General features: G+C 45.7%; 1 protein-coding gene across 2 annotated transcripts in view; it reads right to left on the bottom strand.

Annotated features, from left to right (window-relative positions):
- The window catches only part of PRKCZ (protein kinase C zeta), a 226,316-nt gene that overhangs the window by 41,590 nt on the left and 166,044 nt on the right, over positions 1-18,682 (bottom strand). For both annotated transcript variants that reach the window (XM_036744757.1, XM_036744758.1), the window contains 4 exons: positions 10,198-10,329; positions 6,923-7,004; positions 6,155-6,207; positions 1,895-2,083 (listed from right to left, as the gene is read on the bottom strand). In XM_036744757.1, coding sequence (XP_036600652.1) covers positions 1,895-2,083; positions 6,155-6,207; positions 6,923-7,004; positions 10,198-10,329 — 456 coding nt within the window. The remainder of the gene's footprint in view (positions 1-1,894; positions 2,084-6,154; positions 6,208-6,922; positions 7,005-10,197; positions 10,330-18,682) is intronic.

An 18,682-nucleotide genomic window follows, 5' to 3' on the forward strand; every position in this document is an offset into this window, starting at 1 on the left:
CCTTTCGGGGATTGTTATGAGAATCAAAAATGATAAAAATTGTAAACTACAAACCTGAAAGCGCTATATCACCCACTACTAATTACTACCACCACGACCACTACCAAGTCCTCTCTGTCCTCCTAGTAATAGTACCAGTACGATTACTACTGCTTACCACTTACTACGATCTCTTCCTCCTCCCACTCTGTCTCCTTTCATCAAAACCACTAATTACTACTAACGCCTCTTCCTCCCCCTAACTACCACTAGCACTATTATTACTACTACTAACCACCCCCATTACTATTAACTCCTCCTCCGCCCACCCCACCTTTTACTACTACAACTAACTAGGACTACCGCCACTAACTCCTCCTCCTGCTCTCCCTCCTTTCATTACCACTACTAACTCCTCCTAACTCCTACTAGTACTTCTACTAACTGCTGCTACCTCCCCCCACATCTCTTTTCACTGCCCATTTGTGGTTTCACCCATTTGTGGAGCTGGCCCAGGAATTCCAAGATTATTGGCAGATCTCTGGCATTGAGCTCAGCATAGGGATGGAAGAAAAGACACAAGCAATCATTAAGTGCCTACTATGTGCCAAGCACCGAGAGGAGCAGGGGTGAAAATGGATTTGGCAAAAGCAAAGAAGAAGAAGTAGGGTCCAGCTCAAGCTCCCAGCCCATCTACAACCTGGGGAAAGTCAACCGTAACATACCCCAATGACCCTTCCGTTCATCCCTGGAAGAGTCATTCTGAGAGGCAGGAAGGCCTGGGTGCAAATGTTACCACGGACAGAGGCGAGATGAGCTGGGATGTTCTGGCCAATTTATATCACCTCCCTGAGCCTACTGTTCTAACCAAAAATAACTCCTAGAAATGTATGAAGGGCCCAAGAGAGGACTAGAGAACCCTGGCGTTGGAACTTGCTCCACCAACATGGACCACAACCCGAGTCTCTCCTCGCTCTCTTACGAGCAGGTGAGGGCAGGGAAAGAACATCAGCGTTTGGGGTCAGAGATGATCTCTGTGCATTGTCTCCCTGTCTGTTGCTTGTTTCCAGATCATATTGTCTCCCCCAGTAGATTGTGAGCACTCAATTCAATTCGGTTCAACTTAACCAGCACTGATAAGGCAGCTCGTAACTGACAGACTGGTCATGCGATGACCGTGGGAGGACAGCCAGTGTTCCACTGGTACCCTCAGGGTGTCAGAGGAAAGTGAAGAAGGCCTCCAGTGCACTAGTTGGATCCCGCTGGGGCGTCTCTAGGGGAAACGGAAAAGTGAGACACGGGAGGGGTTGTAATCTGCAGGAGTTGATGGAATATCCACACTGGAAATCATGGGCGCATACAAATAATGCCCTCTCCTGTGCCACTCTCACTTCCACTCCCTGCCCTCAAGAAGCTGACATTCTAAGCTATTGCTGTTATCTTGACACAGCAGTGACCAGATTTAGATTTTCCCAAGTCTGAGATCACTCAAGGGCCAAACGTTTAGTAAGCACCTACTATGGATAGAGAATGAGAGATATAGAGAGAACAGAGAGATCTACGATTTTATTGATATATATAGCTCCCAGGTGAGAAACCCCCCTCTACCAATGCAGACTGGCACCTTCTCTGCAATGCTATGGGCTTAAGAGACTTGCCCAGTCACAGAGCCAGGATATTATCAGAGCTGGACCTGGAACCCAGGCCTTGGTTTTGAGGCTGGCCATCTATCCACTATGCTACACTGCCTCTCTGAGCTTTAACCACCACTCTAGGCTTCCTGCCTCTCACAAGTTTCTCAAGTCCACAACACACCAGATTTAGAACACCTGCCCTCTAGTGGCTACATCATGCAATGGCCTCTTCCCCTTCCCAGATCCGATTTGCCATTTTTTTAACCAGAAAAGTTACTTACTTCATCATCGTGGACCAACTCCTTTTTGACAACCTTCATGGCATAAATCTGGTCATTCTTTTTCAACCGTACTAAGAGAACTTTGGCATAACTCCCCCGTCCAATAACTCTGATTAAATCGAAGTCCTGCAGCCCGAGCCCCTGAGATATTTTAATTCCATCCATTCCATCGATAACTGGCTTAATGTCCTAAAAACAAAACAAAAAGAGGGAAGATTGGGCAGGTTCTGAGAACAAGGCAATAGTAACTCTACCATTCTTCACAAGATGCTTCACTTCTCAACACCCACTGGAGCACACACCATCTATGCTCTGGAAAGAATATCTCTCACCCTCATTTCCATTCTCATGTCCCGCATCCCCAAAGGAAGACAGAAGGAAGAATCAAAGACCCAGCAATTCTCCAGGCAGATAGAGGAACGCCTGTGCTATGGTCAGCATGTGGTGAGCCCTCCATCCACCAATCTGTTTTTGACATAGTACATAAGCCCTGGCGGGCCAGCTGAGGTTTAGAAAGGACTGGTGCAGGGTCACACAGCTGGTGAAGGAGGGAGGCAGGATTTGGACTCGGGCCTTAACAATCTGTAATCCTAGCACCCTAGCCAGGACCATAGGATAAGTTAGGAAATTGCCAACAGGTAAGTGATCACATAGAAGAGAAAGTAGAGGCATTCATATATAATCCCCTCATCTTACAGGTGAGGAAACTGAGGCACAGAGAAACATGCTGAAGGTCACACAGCTATTAAGTGTCTAAAGATGGGATTTGAACCCAGTTCTTTTTGACCCCAACTATGGACATATTGTCTGAGCTGAAATCTCACCCCAACTCTTTTTTAATCAGCTGTGAATACAGATCATTCAATTCCATGAAAATTCCATGAAAAGAAATATTGGCCCTCAGTACTAAAGTATCTCCGAGGTGCTTTGGACTCTCAGACAAAAATGAAACAGTCTCTGTTTCTTGAGAAGGAGGGAGGGATCAGGGATCTCTTTGTGCGCTTGCTCAACAACCAGCATTTATTAAGTGCTTATTAGGAGCCAGAGATTGTGCTTGAAGATACGAGGACAAAAAATGAAACCAGCCCTGCTCTCAAGGAGGTTACCTTCCTTCCATTCTATTTCCACTCCATTTCTATTACCACATCTACTCTCTTTTAGCTAGAAAGCAGAAGGAAGTTTTTAAGACTGTGCAACTCTTGAGGAATGACGCCCAATTAGTGAGCACACCCATGAACCAAAGGAAGAACCTTCTTTCTTTGAATATATCATGGAGAGGATTGGGCAAACCTTGACCTTCTCAGGCAGAGGCAACAGTCCTGTTGGCTGACTCATTTCATCCCAGGGATGAATGGTGTGTGTGTGTGTGTGTGTGTGTGTGTGTGTGTGTGTGTGTGTGCACGAGTGCCAGGGAGACCAAGGGACAGGACTCTGGAGCTTGGACCTTGTTTTCTAGCTTTGCCACCAGAGTCTACTGGGCTTTGCTCAGAGTCTTCTCTGAGAAGATTAACTAATTTGTGTCTGTTACCCCAGCTAAGTGTTATAAGGACAAGCGCTCCAATTAAGAGCTAGCATCCTCGTCCATTATAAATAACACCGATATTTTTAGTGGGGAAAGGTGTGAAGCTGAGATAGTACACAAAAGTGGGAGCCCTGTATGAGCCACGACCTCTCCAGGCCTCAGTTTCGATGACCTCAAAGATCCCACCCAGCTCAAAACCTAAGAGCTTAAACTCTTGAAAGAGGAGGATTGTTCAGGCGTTGCTCAGATGGGTTAGTGTATAGTGAGGTTGTTCGCCAAGCTCTTTTAGGGGAGGCCAACAGAGAAAGAAGCCCCCTGTAGCCATAATGGCTTTTGTTTTCTTTGAATGGCTCAGCTTGCCTCATTGAGCCTCTGGACACTGTGGCTTGCTCTTCCGGGGCAGGAGGCCCGGGGAGCATGCCGGGAGGCAGACGGCTTCCTGTGTGGGGAGTCATGGGGCTGGCTGAGGGGAGGTGTTAGCTCCAGAACCTGGTCTACCCTAGGGGGAGGAGCCAACTCAAGAACCAATCAGCCCTGGTCATTCGGGCGGAGCTTGATGATGTCAGAAACCCTATAAGAGGGGAGAGGACAGCTTGAAGATTCTCTCTTTCCTTTTCCGGTTGGAGCCAGAGGCAGTTACGACAGTTACATCGTCAGTTACAGTTGCAGCTTCAGTTTCAGAAACAGACACAGCTGAGGCAGGAGCTGCCAGCAGCAGAGCTGATCTACGGGAGGAAGCTGAACAAAGACTTCAGTCCAGTGGGTAATCTTATTACCATCAAGGGGGAAACATGATTTTGCTTTACGCAATCATGTTTCTCTGTAGCCTCCTGGTTACTCTTTCAAGGCGTACTTATTGGGCCTGGAAGATTATGACCAACATATCAAAATGGGGTTGCTGGTTCATGGGTTGGTTACTGTTGAGCCTAAATAAATGTTTTGATTCTTCTGCCTTCTACTTTGAGAGTTTCTTATATCCGGCGGTTCCGAACCTTTCAGACATGTTTATGATCCTCTTTGAGATTATAAACTCGGCCCTCCTGATACACCCCCTAAAATACCCACTTTGGTCATTCTGCTTCTGCTTTTCTTGAGGGTTCGAGAGAACTGAGGGTGCATTGTGCATTGGTCAAATTCCAAGGCGGGCAAGATCGACGGTGACTCATTCCTGCTGTCAGGCTGAGCACTGTCCGCCCAGTGAGTGGGGGATGGCCTGGGGGCAGCCCAACAGATGTAAAAGGAGGGAGGATGGATGGGAAGGACGTGTTCATAAAGGAACATTTTATGGGTACCAAATCCCTCAAGAAGAGATGAGATACCCTAACCGCCCCCCTCCCCCATTCCTAATTACAGACAGGGTGGAAACAGGCAGTGGAAGACACTGCCAAGGGCCCTGCACGTGTTGTCAGAAGTCCTGGGTTGAAATCCTGCCTCCGACACAGAATCCTTGTGTCATCTTGGGCAGACCGCTTGAAGTCTTGGGGCCTCTATCCCCTCGTCTGTGAAATGAGGGGGGTGCACATTGACTTCTGAGGCCCCTTCTCCCTCTAGGATCCTATGTGGGACCCTGAGAAGACCAGCTTCTCTCTTTCACCCTCACTTTCCTTATGACTAAAATGAGAGGTTGGATTAGATGGACTCTAAGGTCCCTCTTCAGGCCGCTAGGTGGTGCCACTTTATGCACTACATAAAGCACTGGGCCTAGGGTCAGGAAGACCTGAGTTCAAATGGGACCTCAGACACTTTCTAGCTTTGTGATCCTGGGCAAGTCACTTCACCCTGCTTGCCTCATCTGTAAAATGAGCTGTAGAAGGAAACAGCAAACCAATCCAGGATCTTTTCCAAGAAAACCCCAAATGGAGTGGAGGAGATTCAAACACGACTGAAATTACTAAACACAGACAAAGTCCCTTCTGGCTGGAGAGCAGGATCCTGGGCAAATCATGTGTTTCTCTGTTAGTAAAAGGAGAGGCCTCGGAGCTCTAGTCAGGAACTCCAAGGCAGGTCAGACCAGCCTCTAGATTCGAGGCGTTGTGTGGCGTCTATCAGGAGAGGGGACTGTGAAACACAGACTCAGCAGAGAATGGGCAGCAAAGCATCTGGTCCTTTTGGGGAGATGCGTCACATGGTGGCCATGCCAAGCACCAGCTGTCAGCTCATCCTCTCCACCCAAGCCCATACGTAGGTCTGCCCTTGAGAAACAGGAGCGAGGCCCAACCCGGGCAGGCTGAGTCTTTGTGAAGGGGATCTGGAAGGCACACTGTGCTGGCTCAGATGTAGCAATTGCTCCTACATCCCACTAGAGGGAGGAGGAGGTGGAGGCCGGCACCCGCGGAAGGACAGTGTAGTAATGGGAAGTTCCAGAAAGGAAATAGGCAAAGGGGAAAACAAAATCTAAATTCATAAAAGGTTAAGATATAGTAAGATATGGTTAAATGGGAAAGCTGGGTAGAGGGAGAGATACAGAGGAAAATTTGGGGAAAATTTAAAATTAAAAATTTTTTGAAAAACATAAAACTTAATTTTTTATATTTTGAAATTTTGAAAATGCCTAGTTCTAAAAAATTAAAAAAACTATTTAAAAACATATTTGAGACAGGATAGACATATACATCATACACAAATGGCTCACAAGACCACGAGAGAAATATAAAGAATTAAAGCTATTCATGAACTAGTGTTTGCCAAAAATTTTTTTAAAAAGTAATTTTAATGAGATTTTTAAAAAATAAACTCACCTCAGAATCATCTTTAAGGCTGTCATGTTTCCGGGTTGAAGGAATATAAGCGACTAATAAAGAAAATGGAGAAAGAAATAGTTTTTTCAACATTAGATGGAAACCATTAAAAACCTGTTGGTCTTAAGATCAATGTTCTAACAGCCCCCTTAAGTCTTGCATCAAGCTGCCTCTTGGCTTGGGGTCTCCAGCCAACTGGGAGCTGGCAGTTCTGGAAGGAGAATGTTGAAAATTCAAAGTGAAGCCCCCTGACTGACTACCTGGTACGTGAACCTGAAATATGGTAGCTGCCACACTCCATTAAAATGACGGTGGGCAGATTTGTGGGCAAGCATCCAGGACGGGGTTGCAAACCGAGAGGGGGAGGCAGAGGATGGTGGCTATAGCTCAGGGATGCCTGCTCCTAGGTGGTGGCTCTCTCCTAGGTATTAGAACCAGCAATGGGTTTCATATAATGCCCACTCTGGATTCCTGCCCAGAGAAAGAGCAATGGGACACTCATCCAAAACTCGACTCCTTTCTTTGTGTTTTGTTTGGAAGTTCTAGACAAGACAGTTGTAGCTAACATCTGGTCTCCAACACACCAACCCAAAAAAGTCATTCCTGCCTACGATGAGAACAAATTCACATCTTTGCTGGGTCGAGGTGAGCAGACAGGACCCAGAAAGAAAGTTTTTTAAGGAGAAAGGATGTAATTATGGTATCAACCTGTGTCAAGGCCCAACAGAATATGGGCCAGCTTCAAAGAAGGGAGGGAAATACACTTACGTCCATCAGTTTCTTCAGAGGGAAGGTCGACTTCATCGTTTTTATCATCTATTTGAGGTTCTTGGGAAGGCATCACCGAATCCTGGCAAAAACAAGTGACATCAAAATGATTCATCATTGTCATCAACTAATGTAAGCTGGCTCTGCCTGGTGGCCAGACCTTTCCTCCCTCCCCAGGCTTAGAGGCAGAAAAGTCTGGAGATTTTAGTTCCAACTCGGTGACCTTCTCCATTGCTCCTCCCCTGTGCCCAGCCGCTTAAGGGGCCAAACTCCTAATGGCCCCCAGAGGCTACAGGGCAGAGCAAGGCAAGAAGGGGAGAAGGATCTAGGTGCAGGAAATTTACAGGATGACCTTGATTTGATTATATCTCTAAAGTCCCTTCCAGGTCTCAAGTTATGCTCTATAAGGGTGTTACTGGCCACCTTATCTAAAGTGACTTCCACTAGAGAACAGACCTGGGTCCTCCCCAAAGTACCACTCTTACCCCCTGCCTCAGGGACCAGAAACCTGGGCATAGAGTTAGAGTTAGAGTCTCAAAAACTTATCTTGCAAATAAGAGGCCAAGTTTCTCCTCTTCTTCATGAAGTCTTTGGGGTCTTTGACAACCCCAAAGCCTATGCTCCCTCATATACACTGGACGACCACTCTTCATCCTTCCAGACCCCACTAATCTACCCACCCAAAGACAGCCTAGAACACTGAGCTAGATCAAGTCGGATGAAATTCAGTAGTATCCTTGCCTCAAAGATCTAGACCCGGAAGGAACCTCAAAGGTCATTCAATGCAACTTCATCATTTCAAACACGGGGAAACTGAGATCAAGGGAGAATAAGTGATTTGACAGAAGTCATAAAGTTACCATTGGCTCACAGACGAGGAGATGGAAAGGACCTCAGAAGACATCTGGGCTAACTCATTCATTTTATACAAGAGGGAACTGAGGCCAAATCAAGTTAGGTGACTTGCCTAAGGTCACAGAGGGAGTATCAGGGGTAGAATTTGAACCAAGACCCCAGACTCCTGAGTCAGCATTCTTGGGTGGCCAAAACTTAACTCTGCAATGTGAATTCATTTCCTTTTTCATATCAACAAAGCACGATGGTTAGAAGGATCAACATGGAGTCAGAAAGGCCTGGGTCCAAATCTGACCTCCTATACTTTTAAGCTGGTCATTCTGCTTCTCTGAGCTCTGGTTTCCCAATCTGTAAAATGGATACAGTGCCACCTGTCTCTAAGGGCTGTAGTGAGGCTCTCATGAGATAATGTATGTAAAGCATTTTGGGAACTGGAAATCAAAATGTCCAACGAGATGATCTCCAAGACTTCCGGAGAAGGATGGACCTCCCGGTCCTTTAGAAGTGAGGAGGACCTGAGTTCAAATCCAGCCTCAGACACTTACTAGCTGTGTGATGCCAGGGAAGTCACTTAATCAGGAATACATTCCTTACTCCGCTACCCTTCCCCCTGCACCCCCAAAAAAGGGAGTAGGAGGCACGGTCTCTTTCATTCACTTTGACGAAGCTTTCATTCCCTCCTCAGCTCCTTCTGGTGTCTTCACAGTGCGACATCAAAAACAAATTAAAAACAAACCAAACCCTAACTCTTCTCCTGATCATTAATTATACTTTAATGAAACCCAGGAGGCATATGGAGAAGATAAAAATTCAAATTCAATTAAGGATCTTGCTTATTCATTCTTATTACACCACTTGAATGGGGCCAGTTGGCAACAGGCACCTTGTCTCCAAAGCCTATTGGAACATACAGTGATGCCAAGAATCTAAGATGCCGACGAGCTTGAGTCTGGATCTAGAGGTGAACGTGATGGGTTGGAAATCTGGCTGGGTCCTTAACCTTGGACACGTCATTTTCTGTCTGGGGGCCTTGGTCTCCCCCTCCATAAAATGAGGAGGTCAGACGAGTCGGTCTCTCATCTGGCTCTAATGATATTGACACTTGTTCAAGAAAAGGTCAAAGTCATTTCAGCCACTGTGAAGAATGGACTCTTAGTTGCCTTTTAATAAAAGACCCAAATTTACCAAATTAAGATGATGGGACTTTCCTGGAACAACGGGCACTGAAGGACTTCATGTGGATTGGCACATCAGAGTGTCAGGTGGGAGCTAGGTTGTGTAGCATTATTACGTCCAGTTCAGAGATGAAGAGAGGCTGAGTCCTAAAGTGACTTTCCTACTGTCATGATTACCCAGAAGCAGAATTTGAACTTAGGACTTCTCAACTCCTTAAATGCAATAAAATACTTCATTTCCTTGAATCTCACTTTCCTCACCTTCAAAATGGGACTAATACCAGAGAGGAGAACAAAGATGGTGGCAGTAGTGGCCATGGCCCAATGGCCTACCACTGTAGCAGCCTCCCACCCATATCATGCCAAGAGCTGTTCCATGATGGAAAGGCTAAAGAATTTGACCTAATTTACCTACAAAAGAGGTCACATATCCATATAAACAAATCAGTGCAATTTTTCTTCTCCTCATGCTTTTTTTATTAAAAGGAGGGCATACGAGTCAGGAAGACCTGAGTTCTGATCCCACCTCTAATAATCTTGAGAAGTGACTGTACTCTTGAGCCTGTCTCCTCACCTCCAAATAGGACAGGAGGATTTCACAGCCCCTGCTGGAGATGTGCAAACTATCGTGAGGTATTATAGAAATGCCCACTGGTATCAGAATACAAGCAGTGGGGCAGCAGGAAGCCCTGGGTTTGCCAACTCCTGCTTCAGATACATACTAGCTTAACCGTTGTGAGCCTCATTTTCCTCGTTCTATAAAACAAAGACAAGAACCTCTCAGCCAGTAACACTGAGAATGATATGACATAGGTGTGTACACCTTGAAGGCCCATAAACAAGTCAGCCGCCATCACCTTCACTGCCATTAGACACGCAGTAGGGCAATTTCCATTTAGGGATTCGTGAACCCTTAAGTTCTTGACAATGGTCCAAAAGGCCCCAAATTTTTTTTTAATTGTAAAGAATATGATAATCAGCAGGTTAAATTACTCTTGGGGTAGTTGCCACTAGGACTTAGGATGAAACCTAGTCTCAGAGAGGTGAGTCACTTGCCCAAGTAAATTATCTGAGGCAAGATTCAAAGCCAGACCCTTATCACTCTATCCAGCACTCTACAGATTACAGCAGGCCACCTCTCTCAAATATGTTCCCATGAGACCAGCACTTAAAGCATCCTGGCCCCATGAGCCCTTCACATCCCAATGCCAGCCCCCTAGCCCTCAGGTTGCGTCTTTTACTCACCATATGCCTTTTGCAGGTCAGTGGTACAAGTATATGACAACGTTTATGGACCAGTAATTTGCAGTTGATACACTTGTAGCCTTGCCTTCCGAGACCCCATATCCTTTCGCTGCACTGGCCACAGTATGCTCTCTGTAACACAAAGCAAAGAAGATGCACTGGTCAAGACCTTGCTCCTTGAAGGGTGCCATGCTAGACATGGGGGAGAAAAGACAAAATAAGACACAGTTTTCCACACAGTACTACCCATAGATAGAAAGAATTCAGTCTGAGACGGAGAAATAGACTCCTGAAGACCCAGGAAGGTAGTTTATGCCATATCCTGATACACCGCCTGAATCCTCCATTTAACTGAGGACAACATGAGCATGTTTGTTATTCTATATCCTTAAACTCACTTATTATCCATACACCAAATTTGCTGACAAACCAACATTTGGGAGCAAGATTACATACAAGAATATTATGAATTTTTTAATTGATTCCTCATTTACTTATACTTATACACCTATATGTCTATGTCTAATCTATCAAATTTTCTATCTTTGTGTGTACATACATGTAGCCCATGCAGGTTTTTGGCAAAAAAAAAATTCCCATAAATACCAAAATATTAAAGCAGTATTTTTTGTGGTATCAAAGAACTAGAAACAAAATAGATACTCATTGACTAGAAAAAAAGCTGAACCAATTTGTGGTTCATGACTGTAGTGAAATATATAGTAAGAAACAAAGAAAATGAAGAATTCAGAGAAACATGGAAAGATTCATATGAACTGATGCAAAATGAAGAGGCCAGAAAAACAAGCATCACAATTATTACAATATAAAGAGTCCAAAACAGAACATTTGTACAGAACAATTTATACAGAACAACCTTGTCCTCAAATTAAAAATATAAGAAGACCCCACACCCACACACTTTAGAGGGGGGTGGAGCAGAACACTGCATATAATGTCAGGTTTCTGATGATAGGTTTTATTCAATTTTTCTTCTCCTCATACAAAATTCTTTGTTATAAGAGATGGCTGAGAGGGAAGGGGACATAGGCGTGAGAGGGAAGGGTTATGGAAGAGAAGCAAAAACAAAAATATCAAAAATATAATTTTAATAAGTGTTTAATTATAGGGACTTTAGAGTTCAGTGAGTCTAAATTATCAATTGTATAGATAAGGAAATGAATTGCCTGACATCCCAAGCCAATGCGGGGTTGTATTGAAAGTCAAGAGCAAGTTGCATCCCTCTACTATACCATGATGCACGTGTAAGGACCCAAAATTCTGGCCTCGGAAGGTCAGAGTTTACTCGGCTAGAAGAACCTCTGCTTTTAAGAGAGGGTAGGCCTCCTAGCACACCTAGTCCAGGCAGCGGGGAGCACACTATGAGATGGTCTGATTGAACACCCAGTCACCTCATAGTCTAGGCAGCCAGCAGTGAGGACCAGATGGGCACTGGCCCAAAGAGAGGATGTGACCTTTATGTCCATCCAAATGCCTTTCAAGTTGGATTTTGCCTCAAAGCTCTTTGCTGATTCATTCTCAGTTTGTCAGTGGGGTTGGTGGGGAGAAGGTGCTGGGACTCAGAAGCCTGTTCATAACCACAGAATGTGAAGAGTAGGCAAGAGACTGTAGAAGAAATTTAGTCTAACCTGTGGCTAAGAAAGAAATCTCTTCAGAAGTCTTTCTTTTCCAGGAAAAACACCCTCAATTCCTTCATCAGATCCACAAAACCCTTTTACTGTGAAGACTAGCCATTTGCCATCTTCAAGTGACATTCAGTTAATAGCGATCAAAACCGTAACTCGCCTATGGCGAATGGGGCTTTGTCCCAGGGCACTGACATGCTGGGAGCATTCCTGAACCTCAGCTCCCTGGCTTTCCTGACTTCCAAGTCATAGCTAAAGTCTCACCTTCCCTGATCCCGTACCTTCCCTCTGGGATCACAGGCCTGTCTATACACACAGATGTTGCACTGCATACATTGTCCACCACTAGACTGTGAGCGCCTCGAGGGGCAGGGACCATATTTTTTGTATTCTTTGTATCCTCGGTGCTTAGCCCAGTGCCTGACACACAGCAGGCACTTAATAAATGCTTGGGGACTCTAGAAACATGGGGAACAACCACCCCCGGCCACCGCCTTCAGGATTCCATTGCCTACGTTGTGCAAAGCATCTTGCAATTAAACCTCGTTGGATAATTGCAACAACCCCAGGAGGTAGGTGCTATAATTATTCCCACTTTACAGATCAAGAAACTGAGCTAAACAGTGGCTGAGTGACTTGTCCAGGGTCACATATCTAGTAAGCGTTTGAGGTAAGATTTGAACTCAGATCTTCCTGACTCCAGGCCCAGACTCAACTACCGAGCTGTTCCTAATACATCAATAAAAATGTGAGGTTTCTGTGAAGACTCTCAAGCCAGTAAGAGAAAAACAATGTCTGCGGGGCCATGCTGAAAGATTGGAGAGGGTTCAGCTGAGCTGGGTTTCACTGTTTACAAGACATGAGTCACAGCAGATATCAGACAGACAGAGAAGAGGAAACCTGCCTGACAAATCCCGCCACAGAGGAAAAGAGATGGCCTCCATCAGAAATCAGACGGACAGAGAAGAGGAAACCTGCCTGACAAATCCCGCCACGGAGGAAAAGAGATGGGCTCCATCAGAAATCAGACGGACAGAGAAGAGGAAACCTGCCTGACAAATCCCGCCACGGAGGAAAAGAGATGGGCTCCATCAGAAATCAGACGGACAGAGAAGAGGAAACCTGCCTGACAAATCCTGCCACGGAGGAAAAGAGATGGGCTCCATCAGAAATCAGGCGGACAGAGAAGAGGAAACCTGCCTGACAAATCCCGCCACGGAGGAAAAGGATGTGTTCCATTAGAAATCAGATGGACAGAGAAGAGGAAGCCTGCCTGACAAATCCTGCCATGGAGGAAAGGGATGTGCTCCATTAGAAATCAGTAGTTTTTTAGGACAATGTCCCAGGGAACACTCTCAGATGGCAAACTTGCTGAGCAGGGGCCCGTCTGTATGCATAGCTCAAGAAGGTTCCTATGGTAATGAGATCACAGGTGTGATGCCAAAACCATTTTTGTCCATTGCAAAGCAATGGTATTTTGGCTACGTTGTGGGTTAAATCTATTTAAGAGGAGAGGAGGGTAAGAAGTTGTGTTGGTATGAATAAAAACATCTTGCAGAATTTAAACTACATTATAAATGTGCCTTAGTATTATTATAAAACAGTTGAAAAAATGAATATTGCCCAGATGGTAACATGGAGTTGGACAGATGAGCTATTGACACTGGTTCTAAAATTATTGGCCCCAAAAGATATACCACCAACAAATCTAGCTTGGGCAGGGACCAAAAGACAGAGAAAGGAATTAGCAGGGCATAGTAGAAAGGGTTTGGAGACAGAGGACCTCGGTTATCTAATCCCCGCTCTGTGAGACTCCAGGCAAACCACGCAAGCCCTCTGGACCTCAAGTTTCCTCCTCCGTGAAATGGGGGGGGGTTTGTCTAAGGTCCCTTACAGCTCTAAATCTACAATGAAGAGTGAATCCGATTTGGGAAAGCACATGATGTTGTCAGTAACACCACTATTCCTCCCCTGTGAGCAGGCCCCAAGTGGCTGTGAATCATGGGACGTGACAATCACAGAGAGACACCATTGCCAGTGACCCAGAGGACAGTGGAGGAGACCCAGAGTGGGTATAAATAGGCTGGGGCCTGTTAGCATCGTGACCAGGATGGTATGAAGGCCGCGTGGGGAGGGGCAGGGGGATGGAGGGAGAAAAAGCAGTCAAGCTGGATGCAGAGGACCTGCGTTCAAATCCCACTGCCGACATTGCTTACACGCCAACGTTAGGTGATTTACTTTTCTCTGGGCTTTGGTTGATTCATCTGTAAAGTGTGCAGATTGAACTTAATTTCAGAACTCTGATTCTGAAACGCTAAGCTTCCTCGTTGCAGAATGTGCTTCCACCGTATCAAATGCTTCTTCCACTGGTCACTTGGTGCCAGGGTCTCCATTTTGGGAACAGAACCTGGTCGGCCTCACTCCATTCCTCTCCTGCCCCTGCCTCTGATGCTCAGGACTTGGCCTGTCTCACCCTAGAGATACCTCCCACCATGGCATGTCCCTTTTTCCTTAGCAAGTTTGGTCTAGGTCAGCTAGGTGCCTCCACAGCGCAGAGTCCAAAAGACTCATCTTCCTGAGTTCAAATCCAGCCTCAGACACTTACTAGCTGTGTGACCCTGGGCCAATCACTGAACCCTGTTGGCCTCAGTTTCTCCATCTGTCAAATGAGCTGGAGAAGGAAATGGCAAACTACTCCAGTATCTCTCCTAAGAAAATCCCAAATGGGGTCATGAAGAGTGTGAAATGACAAGTTCAGCCTATCAGTCAGTTAATAAACATTTATTAAGCACCAACTATGTACTAGGAACTGTGTTAAACACTGAGGATACAAAGAAAGGCAAAGATAAAACCTGCCCTCAAGGAGCTCCCACTCAACTGGGAGAGACAACACGCAGACAGCTAGATACAAGCAAGACAGATGCAGGATACATTACTAGACAGAGAGAGGGCATAAGAATTAAGGACTGAGAATGGCTTCCTGTAGAATGCGGGATTTTAGCTGGGACTGGAAGGAAGCTGGGAGTCAGGTATGAGTGCTTGGTTCAGAGCCAGGCACATAGGAGGTGCTTCCTAAATATCTGCTGCCTTGACTGATAACAGAATGCTACTGCAAACAAGAACCTGAGGATGGCCTACAGCGGTTTGGGAGGGATCATGGCAAGATATGGACAAGACAGGGCACAGGGAGGCTTCCATGTGTGTGTCCTGGGGTAGAGGTGCTTGCTCACAAATCAGGTCACATATGTCCTGAACTAATAACAGATTTAATAAGGCAGAGATTTAAGGTTTCCAGAACACTGTGCAGAACGACGTATGTAGTCCTCACAGGTGCCGTAGGTATGATCCCCATGTTACAGATAAGGTGACTGAGGCCCAGAAAGGCTGAATCACTCAGTCACTCACAACTGGGAGGAGCTTGCTCTCCCCAATCCAAGCCCAGAGCACCCACGGCTTCTTGCTAAAGTGATTTAAGTAGAATCGAAATCTCGTCACCAAAAGGTTGCATTCCAATCTTTTCCACCTCTTCAGACTCCTAAATGCCATCTACCAGGGTGCAGAGGGGACGTAGCCGTCTCACCAGAGGGAGCCCCGAGAATCGATCGTGAGGCAGGTTACATTCCAAGTGACCTTTGTGGGCTAGCCTCGGAACCTCTCTCGGGACCTACTATGTGCTAGGCACCATGCTAAGCATATACAATATTATCTTATTTGACCTTCATAGCAATCCTGGGGGGTATTTGCAGATGAGGAAACTGAGGGAAGCAAGGTGAAATGACTTGCCCGGAGTCACCCAGCTAGGAAGTGTCTGAGGCTGGATTTGAACACCAGTCTTCCTGACTCCAGGGCCAGTGCGCTATGCATTAGGCCATCAGCTTCCCAGTCTAATAAAAGAATGGCATCACCACATAGAGAGTTGTAGTAAACTGCGCCAGAAATGCACTGAGAATGTGCAATACCAGGATGGAGGGGGAGCGTGAGGGACAGCATCACCCCAGAGACCCCAACTCCCCCACTACTGGGTAAGGGCTCACTTGAATGGCTCATTCATTTGACAAAAACTGCAGGGAAACTTGGTAAGTAATCAGGCAGAAATTAGATTTAGACCAACATGTACCAAGATCAGGACAGCTAGGTGATGCCACAGTGCATAGAGCACCGAGCTTGGAATCAGGAAGACACATCTTCGTGAGTTCAAATCCTACTTCAGACACTTACTAACTGACCCTGGGCAAGTCACTTCACCCTGTTTGCCTCAGTTTCCTCATCTGTCAAATGAGCCGAAGAAAGAAATGGCAAACTGCTCCAGTATCTCTGCCAAGAAAACCTCAAAAGGGGTCATGGAGAGTTGGATACAGACTTAAAACAACTAAACAATAACCACAAAGAGGAGGGGGAAGAAGACAAAGAGTGTTCCTACTACAGTCCAAGTATGCAGAAGGAGGTCTAGCAGAGGAAGGAGAGACGTGGAGACCATGGTTCTACCTGTGTGATCCTACGTGAATGTAATGTGTTATTATGATCATTAATGTTCCAGGGCAGTATAATGGAGAGGGAGCTGGCCTTGGAGTTAAGAAGAGCCCGGTTCAAGTCCCACCCCAAACACATTACTGGCTATGGGACCCTAGACAAGACAATTATGAGCTCAGTGCCCCAAAGAATTCTCTAAGAGAAGATGCGATGCACTTCCATTGGCAGAGGGTCCAGTCCAAAAGCTATTTTTCTGATGAGTTGATGGGGGAAGATAATCAGTGTTCTGGAAGAACGACACTCCGCCAAAACACCAGCAGGCCAGAAAAGGAGCTGTTCTGCCAGGAACCATAGCTCGAGAGACACAACAGTGGCTGGAGAACAGGGACCCACCAGGTCGCCATGTTCTCCAACCCAGGAGGGAATTGAAGACTTACCATAAAATCATAGAAGGAGAGAGAGAAACCAGGGACAGGAGTGAGCAAGCCCAATGCCCGTCATCTTAGAGTTGAAGAAATGGAGAACCACTCTTCCTTCGCTTCACTCCGGTCCACTAAACCCAAAGACCCCAGTGACAATGGCTAAGGACTCACTTGTTAACTGACAAAATTGCTGGGAAGAAAAGATGTGGGGACCAGAAAGACTCCCGGAAAACTGGAAATTAAAATCTGGCAGAAATTAGGGTTGGATCAATATCTGCCAAGATAAACTCCAAATGGGTCTATGACTGAGACAGATACACAAGGTCACACCATAATCAAATCAGAAGAAGAAGGAAGAGATTTCCTTACTAAGTACCTACTATGTGCCAGGCTAAGTGCTTTACAAAATGATTTCATCTGAGCTTCACTATAACCCTAGGAGGCAGATACTATTAATATTCACATTTTAGAGTTGGGGAAACTGAGGCAGAGAGAGGTGAAATGATTAAGCCAGGGTCACACAGTAGCTGAGGGTGGATTTTGAACAATGGTCTTCCAGGTCCATTGTTGAATCCACTAAACCACCTAGCTGGAAAGAGTTCATAGCCAGAGAAGGGATAGAAAAGATGACCTTGGTTAAAGATGGACAATTTTGATCACATGAAATTGAATTTATTTTTTGCACAAACAAAACCAGTACAGCTACAAATAGAAGGGAAACAGGTAACTTGCAGCAAGTTCCTCTGATAAAGGTCTCATTTTCTATGACATAAGGAATTGATTCCAATTTATAATAAAAACCATTCCCCAGATGATAAATGGTCAAAAGGTACTTTTGAGAGGAAGAAACCTAAGTAAGCACAATGTTAAAGCCACTCTGAGGTTCTACCTTCCATTTCCCAGACTTGGGTTTCAGCAAAGATGCTGAAAAAAGGGTGATGACAGATGCTGGAGGGGCTGTGGGCAAACAGGCTGGCTCCTAGTGCACTATGCTGCAAATGAGCACCTCCCTTCACCTCCTCATAGAATTTCATAGATTCAGGATCCTAAGACCTGGTAGGCAACTTTAAGACATGAGCCCTCATGTTCAAACACTGTGGGCATGGTGTGATGGCTCTGCTCTTAAAATCAGAAGAGACTCAAGTTCATGTCTTACCCTTGGCACATACCTATGTGACCATGCCCTTCTCCAGGAGTCAGCTGCCTCACCTGTAGAAGGGAGAATACTGGGGAGGGACTCTTCCTTCACAAGGTTCTGGTGCGACTCCAACAGGGTCAGAAAATCACATATTTTGGCAAAGGTGGGGGGTTGAGGCAATTGGGGTTAAGTGACTTGCCCAGGGTCACACAGCTAATTAAGTGTCAAGGGCCTGAGGAGGGATTTGTACTTGAGTCTTCCTGACTCCAAGGCTGGTACTCTTATCCAGTGCACCACCTAGCTGCCTCTCAAAAATCACAGATTTAGAGTTGGAAGGGACCTTAGAATTCAGCACCTCATATACGTGAGGAAAAAGAGGCAGAGATGAGTAGCCACTTCTTCCTGACTCCAAATCCAATACCCTGACCACTATCCCCTATATCCCTCCTATTCCTGAAAACCATAAAGCTCTATAATTATCATTTATAAAAACTGAGGACCTACTATGTACCAAGGGATACCAAAGAAAATACGAAACAGGCCTTGTACTCAAAGAACTTAGATTATTATTTGTTATATTTGATACCACCACTACCTGGAACAATTCTACTGTAACATTAGCCCAAAGCCTCCTGGACCAGGAAGAAAGAGGAGATTTTCTGTATCTCTGAGCTCAGGCTAAATATAACAAGCTGCATGCTATTCCCTGAAATCACTTCACAAAATGAAGAACTGGGGTTTGATCCTGGCTGAAGGAGGCTTTAGAAAGCATCCGAGCATCATACATTTAGAGCTGCCCTCTCTCCTCC

The sequence above is a fragment of the Trichosurus vulpecula genome, chromosome 2 (assembly GCF_011100635.1).
Source record: "Trichosurus vulpecula isolate mTriVul1 chromosome 2, mTriVul1.pri, whole genome shotgun sequence".
Classification (NCBI taxonomy): domain Eukaryota; kingdom Metazoa; phylum Chordata; class Mammalia; order Diprotodontia; family Phalangeridae; genus Trichosurus; species Trichosurus vulpecula.